Source organism: Phocoena phocoena, chromosome 5 (assembly GCF_963924675.1).
Source record: "Phocoena phocoena chromosome 5, mPhoPho1.1, whole genome shotgun sequence".
NCBI classification, from domain to species: Eukaryota; Metazoa; Chordata; class Mammalia; order Artiodactyla; family Phocoenidae; genus Phocoena; species Phocoena phocoena.
Genome location: NC_089223.1, coordinates 48,431,818 through 48,446,113, shown reverse-complemented (window position 1 = coordinate 48,446,113; position 14,296 = coordinate 48,431,818). Strand labels below are relative to the sequence as shown.

Here is a 14,296-nt window from a genome sequence, read left to right as displayed (position 1 = left end):
AAACATGCCTCAATATGGTCAGTGTTTGGCCCATTTTCCTTCCTACCATCTTAGCAAAAATAAACAACACCCCCATCACCCCCAAACCCACCCGTTTTCAGCTTTGGATTGTGTAATTTGAAGCGTTTCCACATACAGCTGTGCAAATGACTAAGCTTGAAGGTAGTTACCCAAAGTTTTCCAAAGAAACCTCATTGGGACTTCATGTACTATCAAATAGTTTAACTTGCCCAAGCACAGGACTGTTAGCGTTGCCCTGATCAAGCTTCAGGATATACACCATTAGCAAATTTAAACTGTGGGGAGGTTTTCTAATGAGCTGCAAGATAAAAAGGAGGTAGAAATTTGATAGACACATAGAAGGTGGCCACTTCTCTACCCACCTTGTAAAAGAAAAAACACTATTGATGCCATTCAAATGTACACCTGTCCAGTTTTTGCTCTTTATGCCATTCTGCCATGATTTGTCCAACGCATGTCAAAGCAGACTTTGGAAAGACATTAAAAGCAGAAATGAAAACTGGTGCAAGCAAACATAACCTCAATAAAGCTGTTTTTACAGAAAATTTCCAAGACAAAATACTTGGACCAGATATGAGAGATCAAAATACTGTCCGTAGAATTGTTTCCATAAAAGATCACAAGTGGTCACAGCTCAAACTGATTTACTTTTAAACTTATACCACTCCCAATAAGCTGATTCAGTGTGACTCATTTCAAAGATAATTAAAACAAACTAGCTTGACAAACTGATGATTCTCCCCAACGGTGAATTGAAAGAAAAGATTGCAACCCTTCCTGCAGCTGAGTACACAACTCCCACGTCTTTCATTCCACATTCCATATCCATCCACTGGAGATATTAAATCTGTGATCCTGAGAGAGTAGAGGTATAAGTTCTGCCCACAGAAACCCAGTGTGGGAAAGAGAACAATAAGAATTGTTAGGGAGTGAGGGAATAGTCCATTTCCTTACACAATTTCATTCAAGGCTCAGAGTTTAAACGAATACCACATTGAGGGTAGCAACCAGAGTGAGGGTGTCTAGAACTGGATTGAAACAAAGTGGCTCTGCACCCCACTAGGGAATCAGAGACCAAGGATCTTTTTCTGACAATTCTTACCCACCAGAAAAATCTGATACATTGCACTTCAAATATTCTCCCAGTAAGTCTCATTACTGTGGTAAAGGGCAAGCAAAGTTTTCTAGGGTAGTCTTTCTTAACTTTATTATTTTTTTTTTCTCAGCTTTAAACTAAAGGAGATAATTTATGTTTGTTTCACAGCACTGTTCTGATAAACAACAAGAAAAGGTAAATGGATTCTATGGAAGTGACATCATAAGGAGATTAATTTATAATCTGCCACAGAATATGGAAAGGCATCAATATACCTTGTCTACCTGGGCTTCTGAAACTCATCCTCAAATTCAGTGTTTCTAGGAACAAGAGTTGGAATTTTTTTTTTTTTTTTTTTTTGCGGTATGCGGGCTTCTCACTGTTGTGGCCTCTCCCGTTGCGGAGCACAGGCTCTGGACGCACAGGCTCAGCGGCCATGGCTCACGGGCCTAGCCGCTCCGCGGCATGTGGGATATTCCCGGACCGGGGCACGAACCCGTGTCCCCTGCATCGGCAGGCGGACTCTCAACCACTGCGCCACCAGGGAAGCCCAAGGGTTTGAATTTTAATTTGAGAAATTAAAGAAAATATCTTGGGATGTCCATTCAAAATCGTGATAGCTTAACGTGCTAAAACAGGTAGCTTACTGCAACTCTTTGACATCTTCCCATAGTGTTCCATATTAATCAAGCATTCATGATTCAAATAATTTAAATGCATCAAAAAGAGCTGGCTGCTCAGAGAACTTTGCAATGAGTTCTTAGGCAATATGAAGAATGATAGCTAATTTTGCCAAATTCATATCTTGTACAGTTTCCTAAAAGCAGGGCCCAGGGGTAATTTTTACTTTTAAATGATGCTCCTTGTCATTTAGAATCATCAGCCCCATCAATCTCCTAGTACCTGAAGGTGAGGGATGCAGGGCTTCATCAGGCTGCCTGTCTGTGGTTTCTCTTCTGCTATTCATAAGTACTGGACCCTTTGCCCTTCATTAGCTTGGATGGGAGACTAATCAGAAGTGGTAAATGGAGAGACAGTTTACCCAACAGAGCAGAGGTAATTTAACCACCAGGATTCCGTGGGCTTCATTTGATACTAAATTCTGAGTCCTCTCTTTGTGCCGACACACTGCTGAGCACCAGGATAAAAATGAAAAAAGCATGCTCCTTACCCTTGAGGAGCTCACAGGCTGGGGTGGGCGCAGAGGTATAAAAATACAGTTAACGGCGTGCTCTGAAAGGGATGTAGAAAAGTTGTCAGGGTACCTACTACAGGGTCAGAAAAGGCTCTCTGGAGAATGTGTTACCAACCTGACTCTTAAAGGATTGGTGGAAGAGTCTAGCAAATGGATGTCGAGAAGCAGATAGGCTTCCAGACAGAGTCAGGAAAGTAAGAAACTGCATGACATGTGTAGGGAATTATAAAATTGCTGGAATTGCTGGAACCTCACATTTGATAAAGATTGGCAAGGTGCAAATCATAGTGGGACTTCAGTGTTTTCCCCAAAGGAAAATTGGGGCTTCCCTCAAGGTGATATCCGATTTTCCTGGTTATGACCAAAGGTCAGATTGAGGAAAATGTCTTGGCTGCTCTCTCTCCATCCTCTCTCCTGCTAGAACTCCAGCTCATCTAGTTATGGATAGAAGGATGGATGAAGAGAACGCTTGATACCTCCATGTACACGCAAAAAGGAGATGTGTTAGAAAGTCAAGGATTAAAAAGGAAGGGGAGAAGGGAGGGAGGAAGAAAACAATATTTATATCTGTGATTTCTTTGGGAATATTTATTAATTTTTCTAAAACTTGTAAAGGATAATGAAAATATATATCTCAGCCCAACTTACGTATTCAAGGTACAGTTGCATAAACCCACACAGAGTACTGTTTTGTGCATTTACTATACTTCACATGCACTTTGTCCTGATCCTAACAGGACACAGCAATCAGATGGAACATAATTAAGTCTCCTTTCCAGAAAGCGGGAAAAGCCCTTTGTTCTAAGAAGAGGAGAAATTTAAATTTTATCTCCCTCTTTTTGGTGATAAGACCAGGGCTAATGAAATCTTGCCTTTACATTTTGTTTTCTCTAGTGGAAGAATGCAGTCTCCCAGAAGAGAAGGAATACAGCAGAGAGGTCAAGAGCCAGACTCTGGTGCTCATAGACCTGAGGTCCAGTCCAGTTCTGCTACATGGTAATTGGGGATCTTGCACAAACTACCTAACCTCTCAGAGCCCTGGACACATACGTCCTAGAGTTGATGGGGGATTAAATGAGGTTGTGTATAAACTTTAGAGCTTTCATCCTTGAGGCACACAAAAAAGGTAAATATGGAGATCATTTTCTAAGGAATTAAAATCATAAAAGGTAGCTCACCTTTTGGAAAAGACATCTGGTGACTTCAGCACAGCGAAAGAAGGGATTTGCTTCTCATCTTGTATTTTCAGTTGTATAGGCTGCTTTACTCCCCAGAAAATGTCCAGCATTCCTTCAACAATTAGTTTACCATCGTCAGTCTAGGGGAGAAACCAATCATCACAAACACTGTTTTTGTATTATTTATAGAAGGCAAATGTTTTAACTGAAGATGTAGAAATGAAGTCTGTAAGACATCTTAATAGATAAAAAATAAATTCCCAGGTGGGACTGTTTGGCTTTTAAATTTATCTACAAAACATTTCTACTTTTGAAACATTCTTTTATGTTTGAAAACAGCTATAACCAGCAAACTCATAATGGTAATGACGTGCCCACCAGAGGGCACAGTATGCTAAAATATTTTCTGAACTCTGCTTCTTCAATTAAGTGGAATTTTAATTCTCTAATTCTATTTAGCGTAAAATTAAAGCAGAATTAAAAACTGTGCTAAAGTAGAATTCAGAAGAACAGCTATTGTTCAGTTTAGTGGCTATTTTCTCATTTCTGAACAGGAAAAATTTAGCTCACAAACTTATGCAGAACAAGTGAAATAATGTATGTAAAAACACAGTGTAAAATACACAACAAATTATATTTTTGAAAAAAATCAATAGCACTTGAGTAATCTCTTTTAAGTTGGAACTATTATAACAAAAGAAGGGAATTCTATGCAAAGAAAAATTAGTAAACAGGATTGAACACTTACTTATCCTGTGGATGTAGATATTAATACCAAAGCACATTCCCATAGAATGTATTTTCTAATCTATTTCTCTCTTATATATGTAAAAGTCTGTTATTAAAGTAGTGTTATTATTATAGTAAATTTGGGAAATATAGAAAGAATATTCCAACTATCCAATAACTACTCTAACATGCAATAACTACTTGTTATTATGAAAAATCAATAATTAGAAAACATAATAAACATAAATGACTCAATTCTTATTTGAGAGTGTAATGAAAACTCCAGACTCTGGAATCAGACAGACCTGTGTTTGAACTCTGGCTCTGCCATTTTCTAGCTGTGTTCTCTTGGGCAAGATGTCAAACACCTATAAAACTGGGCTGCTTCTTCTGAAGAATGAAATCATAACAATCCTTGATTCATAGGACCTCGTATTTAAAGTGCTCAATAAATGATATTGCTTATTATTTCTTTGGCTGACAAACCTACTTTGGAGTCACTCCTGAAACAAAGTTTTGCTCTTTCTCCTCCTTTTGAGTTCATATTTCAGATCACTGTGAGGTCAGGTACCAATCAGTTGTCCTTAACAGCCAAACATAATTTGCTCTCTGAAAGGGCAGTACATGATGCAGAGCCTACATTTTAGTTATTGATGTATAACACCTTTTCGTGGCTTAATTATACTACAATGAATCCCTTAAATCAAAAACTCATAGGGGGGCTTCCCTGGTGGGGCAGTGGTTGAGAGTCCGCCTACCAATGCAGGGGACACAGGTTCGTGCCCCGGTCCGGGAAGATCCCACATGCCGCGGAGCGGCTGGGCCCGTGAGCCATGGCCTCTGAGCCTGCGCATCCGGAGCCTGTGCTCCACAATGGGAGAGGCCACAACAGTGAGAGGCCCTGCATACCGCAAAAAACAAAACAAAAATCTCAAAACAAAACAAAAATTTCAACTGCTCTTCTGAGGTTACCTAACTTTTGCTTTCAAGAAGAAATACTCCAACTATTATCAGAAAATGAGGTTTACTCATGTAAGGAATATCAGAATATTTTTTAATTTCAGAAACCATCTCTAGGACTTCCCTGGTGGCGCAGAGGTTGAGAATCCACCTGCCAATGCAGGGGACACGGGTTCAAGCCCTGGTCCGGGAGGAATCCACATACCATGGAGCAACGAGGCCTGTGTGCCGCAATTACTGAGCCTGTGCTCTAGAGCCCGTAAGCCACAACTACTGAGCCTGCGCACCACAACTACTGAAGCCTGTGCACCTAGAGCCCATGCTCCACAAGAGAAGCCACTACAGTGAGAAGCCTGCACACCGCAACAAAGAGTAGCCCCCGTTCGCCGCAACTAGGGAAAGCCCGTGTGAAGCAACGAAGACCCAGTGCAGCCATAAATAAATTTAATTTAAAAAAATAAATCATCCCTTTTGAAATTAACTAAATAAATTATCCCCGAAGCCTTGTTTATACTTATCTAATCTCATTGTCTCAATCTTCAGGCCTTTTCTCTTCTGGATCTACACCAATACCCTTGGTGATCTCAATGATCCTTATGTGCCATCTCTAAACTAATAGCTCCCAACTTTAGATATACAGCCCAAACCTTCCCCTAAACTTCAGTTGTCAAACTTGACATCAAATTTAATACATTCCTAATTAACTTTTGATCTTTCTTCCTGTAAATATTTTCCTTTCCCAGTCTTCCCCATCTTGGTAAATAGAACCCCCATCTTTCCAGTTGTTCAGGTCAACATTTTTAAAGTCACCATTAATCTTTCTTTCATACTTAACCTCTCAAAATCCGATACGTTAGCAAATCCCATTAGCTTTACCTTAAAAATATATCCCCAATATGGCTATACTCACCATGGGTACTACCACAATTCTAGTTTATGCCTCTGTCATTGTTTGCCTGATTATCGCAATAGTTTCTTTGGGGTCTACCTCATTCTTCTCTTGCCCCTCTATGTATTCCTAGTAGCTAGAGAGATTGTTTTATTTTTTACTTTTTTAACTTTTTATTTTATATTAGAGTATAGTTGATTAACAATGTTGTGTTAGGTTCGGGTGTACAGCAAAGTGATTCAGCTATACATATATATGTATCTATTCTTTTTCAAATTCTTTTCCCATTTAGATTGTTTCCCATTTAGATTTCCCATTAGATTGTTACATAATATTGAGCAGGTTCCCTGTGCTGTACAGTAGGTCCTTGTTGGTTATCCACTTTAAATACAGCAGTGTGTACATGTCAATCCCAAACGCCCTAACTAACCCTCCCCCACCTTGCCCCCGGTTAGAGAGGTCCTTTTAAAATGAATCTTTAGATAATATCACAACTCCTCAGTGGCTTTCCATCTCATTCCAAGTACAAGCTGAAGTCTTCACAATGATCTATAAGACCCTACATGCTCTGGTGCCCTCCCCTTCTCAGTTCTCTCTATAGCTTCCTTGTTCTCTACTATCCCATTCCCACAAGGTTCCTGCTGCACTGGCTTCCCCACCGTACCTCACCGTACCACCGTACCTCAGTTACACCAGCCAGGCTCAGGACCTTTATTGGGCTGCTGGATATGTCTGTGTCCCACAGACTTCTACAAGGTTTGCTCCCTGACATCTTTCAGTCTTTGGTCAAATGTTCCTCTTTCCTCATCCACTTAGATTCCTGAGCCCTCTTCCCTGCTTTGTTATTCTCCACAGCCTTTCTTTTTTTGGCTGCATTGGGTCTTGGCTGCGGCAAGCAGGGGCTACTCTTTGTTGCGGTGTGCGGGCTTCTCATTGCGGTGGCTTCTCTTGTCGCAGAGCACGGGCTCTAGGTGCGCAGGCTTCAGTAGCTGCAGCACGTAGCTGCAGTAGACAACTCAGTAGTTGTGTCGCACAGGCTTAGTCGCTCCGCAGCATGTGGGATCTTCCCAGACCAGGGCTCGAGCCCGTGTCCCCTGCATTGACAGGTGGATTCTTAACCACTGTGTCACAAGCGAAGTCCCTCTCCAGCCTTTATTGCCATTGGATACACAGTTTACTTTTTTGTTTCTTTTCTGACTACTAAAATGTAAGCAAGCATGAAGGCAGGACATTGTCTAGTTTCTTCATTGCTATGTCTCTAGCTTTTAGAACAATGTCTGCTGTGTTGTATACAATAAATATTCATTAAGTTAATTAATCAGAGATTTAGAAAGCTACATGCTATTCTCCATGGACTGCCCCTTTTAACAGTGCCCATCATTGTAACTAAGTCAGAGACTTGCAAAATTCCGGATTCTAACTTTATTGATGGTGAGTAAAGATGGAAAGATTAAGCAATCTGATATTCTCACTGTATACTTTACTTCATACAGTTTTAAAAAATTATGTAAGACAGGACACTTTATTCTAAAAAATCAAATGACTTTTGCAGATTGAGCACTGATTCACAGCATAGGAAATGACATGCCTCAACTTATATGCTTGTCACATCAAAATTCAAACATTTTCCTAAAGGAAATGAACTTTTTAACATCATGAATTCTATGGAAACAACCGAATTAAAATATGAAATCATTTTCTTAAAGTTTTGATCTTTTCTTAAATTTTATATTTTTACAGTTACCTATATGAGAGATCTAAGATACAGGATAATATTGAAATAATTTAAAATTAGGCCATTTAAAAAATTTAGGCCCATTTCTTTATAAAGGGATTAGTTATTTCCTACTTCTGTAGGAAATTACATTTGGGAAGGTAACTGAAATGTCCAATCAAACTAAATCATTTAAGCTCACTAGTAAAGGCCAGAGAGGTTTATAAATTTCCTTCTGTTCCAATTGCAGATTTAAGCCAATGGTGGCCTAAAGTCAATGTTGTACACATTTGAAGATCTGAAACGTAGGTAGAAAGTTCTAATGTTCCCTAGGACCAGGAAGATATTGTAAAGATGTGAAGTGAGTCTCATTAGAATACAAGACTGAGTAGGAAGACCTGTGGAGGATGAGGCATTAAAAAACCAATCTAAGGCCACTTTGTACAGTAGCTTGCCAGTTGCAACCTTAAAAATGCTTGCTGAATTGTTACTAGGATAGATTTTTAATGGAATTGCTGTTCCAAAGATGTTCATACTCTGTTTTTAAAGTAGAAAGCAAATATGTCATTAAAGTTGTTTTAAACGTTTTCCCGTTCTAAAAAATTACTTGGAAAGTCACAGGTTTCAGGACTAGGATTTTGCAATATAGTCTAAAACTGAAAAATCCTGATCAAGTTAAAGATTCACCTGCTTCTCCCAGACGTTTTGCCTTATGGACTCCAACTTATCCTGACTTCTCTGTACTTTTATGGATTTTTTTTCTCCTGTGAATTAAACTGTACTGCATTTCTTTGACGGGCTTACCTGTCCATATAAAATATGCAGATTTTTCTGGTTCCTATAAAAGATGTTATAGGTCTTCAATAAAGAATTAAGTTGTTCCCTAAAAAAACAATATTACATTCAGTTACAATCAGTCTTAGGCTTTTTAATGGTAGAAGGCAATAATGGTGCCTTCAGTTCAAAAAGATATGAGATAGGAAAAAATGGTTCAATGGAACCTTTACTATTTTGTCATTTTAATATAGGTCATTGAAAACTGAAGCCTTCTTAGGACATCAACAAATGTTGAAGGTGTTAATTCATAAATAAATCATCAAAGTAAAACAAATAAAATCTGGTCTTAGGTGGTTACTTTCCCTTAGTGAAGATGTGTGTTAATAATTTCAAAGTTGAATTTGATTTTTAAAAAGTCCTTCAAAATTTTCCATAATGAAGAAATGACTGGCTGCAAAGAGCTCTTTGAATTGAATTTATAATCTAAAGCAGTGGTTCTCAACCCATTTAAGTCACAGTATCTTTTGAAACCCTGATGAAAGCTTTGCCTTCCCTGCGGGGGGTGGAGTGGGTTAATCCTATATATAAACACATAGTTTTGCATATACAATGTGTAATAGCTAATTTATGTGCTATTTTGAAAGACTTTCCTGATAAACAAGGAAGGAGTTATTTTCCATATGGTGTAAGTATAGGTTCTTTTTATCTGACAGTAACAAACTGACATTTAAAAATATTCTTTGTTTAAAATTCTGGAGTAAAAGGGAATTCCCTGGCTGTCCAGTGGTTAGGACTCCAGGCTTTCATGGCCAAGGGCCCAGTTTTGATCGCTGTTCAGGGAACTAAGACCCACAAGCTGTGTAGTGCAGCCAAAAAAAAAAAAAAAAAAAAAAATTCTGGAGTATATATATCAAAATATTTCTAGTGGGTGGTAGGATTTGAGATGATTTAAAAATTTTTTCTACTGTCCTCTCTGTTGTCAAGTTCTTCCCGGGGTTGTCGTTTTATAAAATTTTGAGTTACTTTTATTTTGACAGTTAACAATTAAAATATTTTCATAAGAGAATAAATAAATAACCAAAGAATGGAAAATGACTGCAGACAAAGTGGTGAGGAGAGTGTTCTGTAGCAGGAGACAGCTGTAAAACAGATTTCGTTTCACATTCCTCTTTTGTTTTACAACATTTAATCAACCTAATTTAAGCACCTAGCATGTGCCTGACTTTATGCTTTCCACTGGAGATACAGCAACAGTTCAGGAATAGTTGTTGCTCCTAGGCATCTCACCCTCTGTGGCAGGTGGGCTCTGGCAATGGGAATGCTGGTTCCTGCCACACCTCCATCCTCCCCTTGTGCTACCACAGCTCAAGATGCTGCTGTCACTCACCCTGCTGGTCCAAGCTATCTTCTCTCACCTGAGTTATGGCAACAGTCTCCTAAAAGCCTCCCTGTATTTGTTGTCTATTCTCAACAGCAGGAGTTATTTTAAAACAAACCTGATCACCTCTCTCCTTTGCTCAAAGCTCTTCAATATCTTCTCATCATTAGAATAAAAGCCAATATCCTTCCAATGACTTCAAAGGCCAGTTGTGATCTGATCCCTTTTACACCTTCCATCACATTTCTACTTCTCTTTCCTTCACTCACTGAACTCTAGCCGCTGGCCTCCTTGATGTTCCTTGAGTACTCCAGGTACATTCTCACCCCAGGGCCTTTATACATGTTGTTCCCTCTGCCCAGAATGACCTCTCCCACGCCATCACACTGTTAGTGCATTCATTTTTTTTCAGGCATTTACTCCAAAGTCCCCTGCTCAAGGAGTCCTTCTTGACAACCAAATCTGAAAGTTTGCCTTCTCCCAACATTCGTATCCTGCTTTCCTCCTTACCTCTGCCCCTTGGTCACCATCTAACCTTGAATATATTTTATTTATTTATCTTATATTCTGTCTCCTTCACTAGACTGTAGCTCCAAGAGACTAGGCTTGCTTCCATGTTTCGTTCACACTATGTTTCATGTGCCTGGAAGAGAGCACGGCACATAGTAAGAACTCAACAAACACTGGTTGAATGAAATGATCAGAAGAAGTCTTATTCCTAAAATAAAACCAAACATATCAACAGGTGGAAAGTTTTTTTATATAAGTTGCTTTATGGGGGAGGCATCTCATGATATTAAACTTCCAGATATAGTAATTGCTAAAATCCCTTTGATCTTCAATACCTGTCTCCCTCCCATAAGAATACTTGGCTCCGTGAGGGCAGGAATTTTGGTCTGTTTTATTTATTGCTGTCTTCCCAGTGCTTAGAGCAGAGCTTTGCTCATAGTGGGTGCTTATTCAATAAGCATTTAATGAATAATGAATGATAGAGTTCATGTATATTGATTTTTATGTTTGAGATCAGGTAAACATACTTTCCACTTGACTTTTCTCCCTTGTAATTTTTAATGCGCACATTTCCAAGGATCAGTACACTCCACACAAACACCACGTAAAAAAATTCTACAGAATTCCTCCATGTTATTTTTCTGTTTCTCAGCTGGCTTACTTTAGAATTTTAGTGTTGATGAATATTTCTGTTCTAAAGATCATCGGGCACACAAGGGATTTTGTTTCATTGGAGTCATTGCTGTGGAATAGTTCCTTAAAATTAACATACTGGTAAAGAGCATGAACACTTTTATAGCTCTCATTACTGGGCACCAGGGCAGCATACAGACATTTCCGGTTCACTTGGGATGCAACTCCTGATATGCTGAGCTGTGAGAGTTGTTATTAAAGTAAATGAATCTTTACATAACCTTATTCCCTTAGCTTCTGTTTCTGATAAAACTGCATGTTAAGGTATGGTACAAGTATCCTTCAAAGTATTTACCTCAGTACCATGTTTGATTAGAAAGATTATTCTCTGGGAACAAGCTACTTGGAAAATGTTTCTGTATCTGAAAAAACCTGACTAAATCTTTCTGCACAGAAATAAGTCTCCAAATGACCCAGGGAGTCAGCGAACTGTGGTCCCAGGCCACCTGCTTTTGCAAATAAAGTTTTATTGGAATACAGCCACACTACTTTGTTTGCCTATTGTCTATAGCTGCTTTATTTCTATAACTGCAGAGGTGAGTAGCTGTGATACAAACCAAGTGGCCTACAAAGCCTAAAATATTTATTATCTGACTCTTTACAGAGGTAGCTGGCCAACCTATAAACCATGTGTAACACAGGGTAACTAAATACCACAGAAATCTTCCATATTTTTCTCACCACAGGCAGGATCTTTCTGACTATCAGTGAAACTCTGAAGGATTTTGGCATGTGGAAGAAGAAAATAGTTCAGTAAAATAGTGTTGGGATAAAATTAGGTAAGTTAATGGTACAATAAAGTGAGGAACTAGAAAAGAAAATCCGGAAGTTAGGTGAACAACGACAGTAATGGTGTATGCATTCCAAATATTAAAACTTCATCACATTTTAATCGTATGCACTTTACCAGAGGAAATTTTGGAGATGATTAGTCTATGCACCTGTTGAAGCAATGGGTTAATACAACACGAGGATAAAGTGTAGCCTGCAACATTCTAACTCGACTTGTTGGCATTAAGGGCACAAAGAGCTGAAGAAGTTATTGTCAAGTTGATTATCTCTTATCTGCTGACTGATTCAAATTTTGTCCTCTAACAGAAGACCTGTCCTAATGGTTTGCTGTGTGATCACAATAAAGAGGTCTCAGCCATACACTGAGGTGGGTGAGAGCTTGAGGGAATAGATGCTGCCTAGTGTGCACTCTGGAGGGAAAGGATTAAGCAAGAAGGGTGTGAGAAGCTTACCAGGCAAAGAAAATATTAACAAGGACATTCTAGATATTTCTGTAGTTTTTGTGGCAAAAGCTCAAAGAGTTGGGACTCTAAGAGTAGAACATGTAAAATGGGGAATGGTGAGTGATGAAGAAGCAGGCAGGAACCTTGTGAACCATTTTAAGAAGCTTAAAATTCACCCTGCAGGCAATGGGCACTTACTGGAGGTTGCAGGCAAGTGTAAGGTATGATGCTTCTAAGGGCCACTAGGGAGCTTATGGAAGACAGATTTCAGGACAAAACAACACGGAGGCAGCAAGATGAGTGGAACAACTGCAATGGTATTGGGGTAGAGAGCCAAGGCTATGTTCTGTGGAAAGGTGATCAAATGTCCCTCATGTACAGAAGAATCTAAAGCCTAGAAGAGACCTAAAATGAGTATAGGGATTATTTGGTTTAGGAGATCCAAAGGCCACCACTAAAGTGTTATCTAGGCAGCCCCTAGTCAGGAAAGGGAAGACTGATTTAATATACATGGTGACTTGTCAGTGCTAATTATAATGTATTTTTTAGAATTTAACTTAAGTGTTACCTATGGACCTCCCTATCTCATAAAAAAGGAAAAAAATCATCTGTGTACTTTTCCCTCTCAGCTCCAAAGAGTCCCCCGCCAGCCTAGACCAGACAACTGTTCAGCTGCCCTAACAAAGCTACAAAGTGGGATAAGAAATGAATTCCACATCCAGTCTTCTCAGTTTACAAATTTTTCTAGAAGCCACAGGGACACCCAAGAAGTCGGCCTGGTACAAACAGCCTGTATATCAATACTTTACGTGTGATACGTAAATTGATTTTTTAAGGAGAGCTTGGTTTTCTCGAACATGAAATACTGTATCATAATATATCGTAAGGATTTAAAAAAAACATTATCACATAATATATAACATGAATAGTGTTTTTATAAAACTAAGGAATAGCAAACTTCCGTGAAAACTGGACTTCTAACTAAACGAACACATAGAATCTTAAGCTTCGCCGGGACAGAAGCTGGAACTGTGCACTGACAGTACAGAGAGGGGACCCTGATAGATGCAGATGGACACCCAGAATTAGTCATTACAGCTCCTGGGTGAGTGCTAACCAGGGAAAGACTTAACATGGGGGGGGGGGGCGACAGGTGTAGGGGAATGATGCCAGGGTTCCTGCTCCTTTAAAGGTTCCCTGTTCCTGTAAGGCTCCCAGCTCAGTTTTAATGAGTAAAAGTGGATCCAGAGTTGACTGTAAAATGCTTAGGTGTACTTTGCACTTGTGGTCTGAATTGCATCTGCTCAGCAGATGGGAATTACCCACATTCTGACGTTTGTCATGAATAATGGGCTGAGCAAGAGAGGAGTTCCTCAATCTTATCACGCTATTTGGCCGGAAGAAACACTTTGTATTTAATTTTATAAACTGTAATATGCACTGACATATTGGACAGCATGATGAGTGGAAATGAGTTACGCCTGCATCCATAGACAGAATGAATGTCAACTTTTAGTTGTAGTAAGAGTTCTCCCTCATTTTAGTAATGATTTACAGCATAATTCAGTGGCTATCTAATCCTTTTCGTGGAAACCAGAAAACCCCGTCTCATTCTTTACTAAGTGATTCTTAAAATTTGGACAAAGGCAAACCAGAAATACTGTTGTATGCTGTAGCCCAACACAAGCTTCAGAGATTGCCACATGACACAAAATAAACTTCAGTGGAAAATACAGCCCAATGTAGTCACCAAAGGCAAATTTGGCCATGGCTGTGCTTCCTGAGTTTGTGTTATTTCTGCCTCTTGGAGACTTGCTGAAAAATGTTCAGGCTCCCAGCCAGGCAGCCATGGAACCAGATAGTGACAGCAGCACTAGAGACAGCATTCTGCTGTGTGTATTGCCATGTTTAAGAGCAGGAA

The 14,296-nt window shown here is 39.3% G+C and overlaps 1 protein-coding gene across 2 annotated transcripts in view; it reads right to left on the bottom strand.

The window, feature by feature from the left end:
* Window positions 1-14,296, bottom strand: part of RASSF6 (Ras association domain family member 6) — a 47,335-nt gene that overhangs the window by 19,352 nt on the left and 13,687 nt on the right. For both annotated transcript variants that reach the window (XM_065878095.1, XM_065878094.1), the window contains exons 2-3: window positions 8,587-8,665; window positions 3,491-3,630 (exon numbers count right to left, since the gene is read on the bottom strand). In XM_065878095.1, coding sequence (XP_065734167.1) covers window positions 3,491-3,630; window positions 8,587-8,665 — 219 coding nt within the window. The remainder of the gene's footprint in view (window positions 1-3,490; window positions 3,631-8,586; window positions 8,666-14,296) is intronic.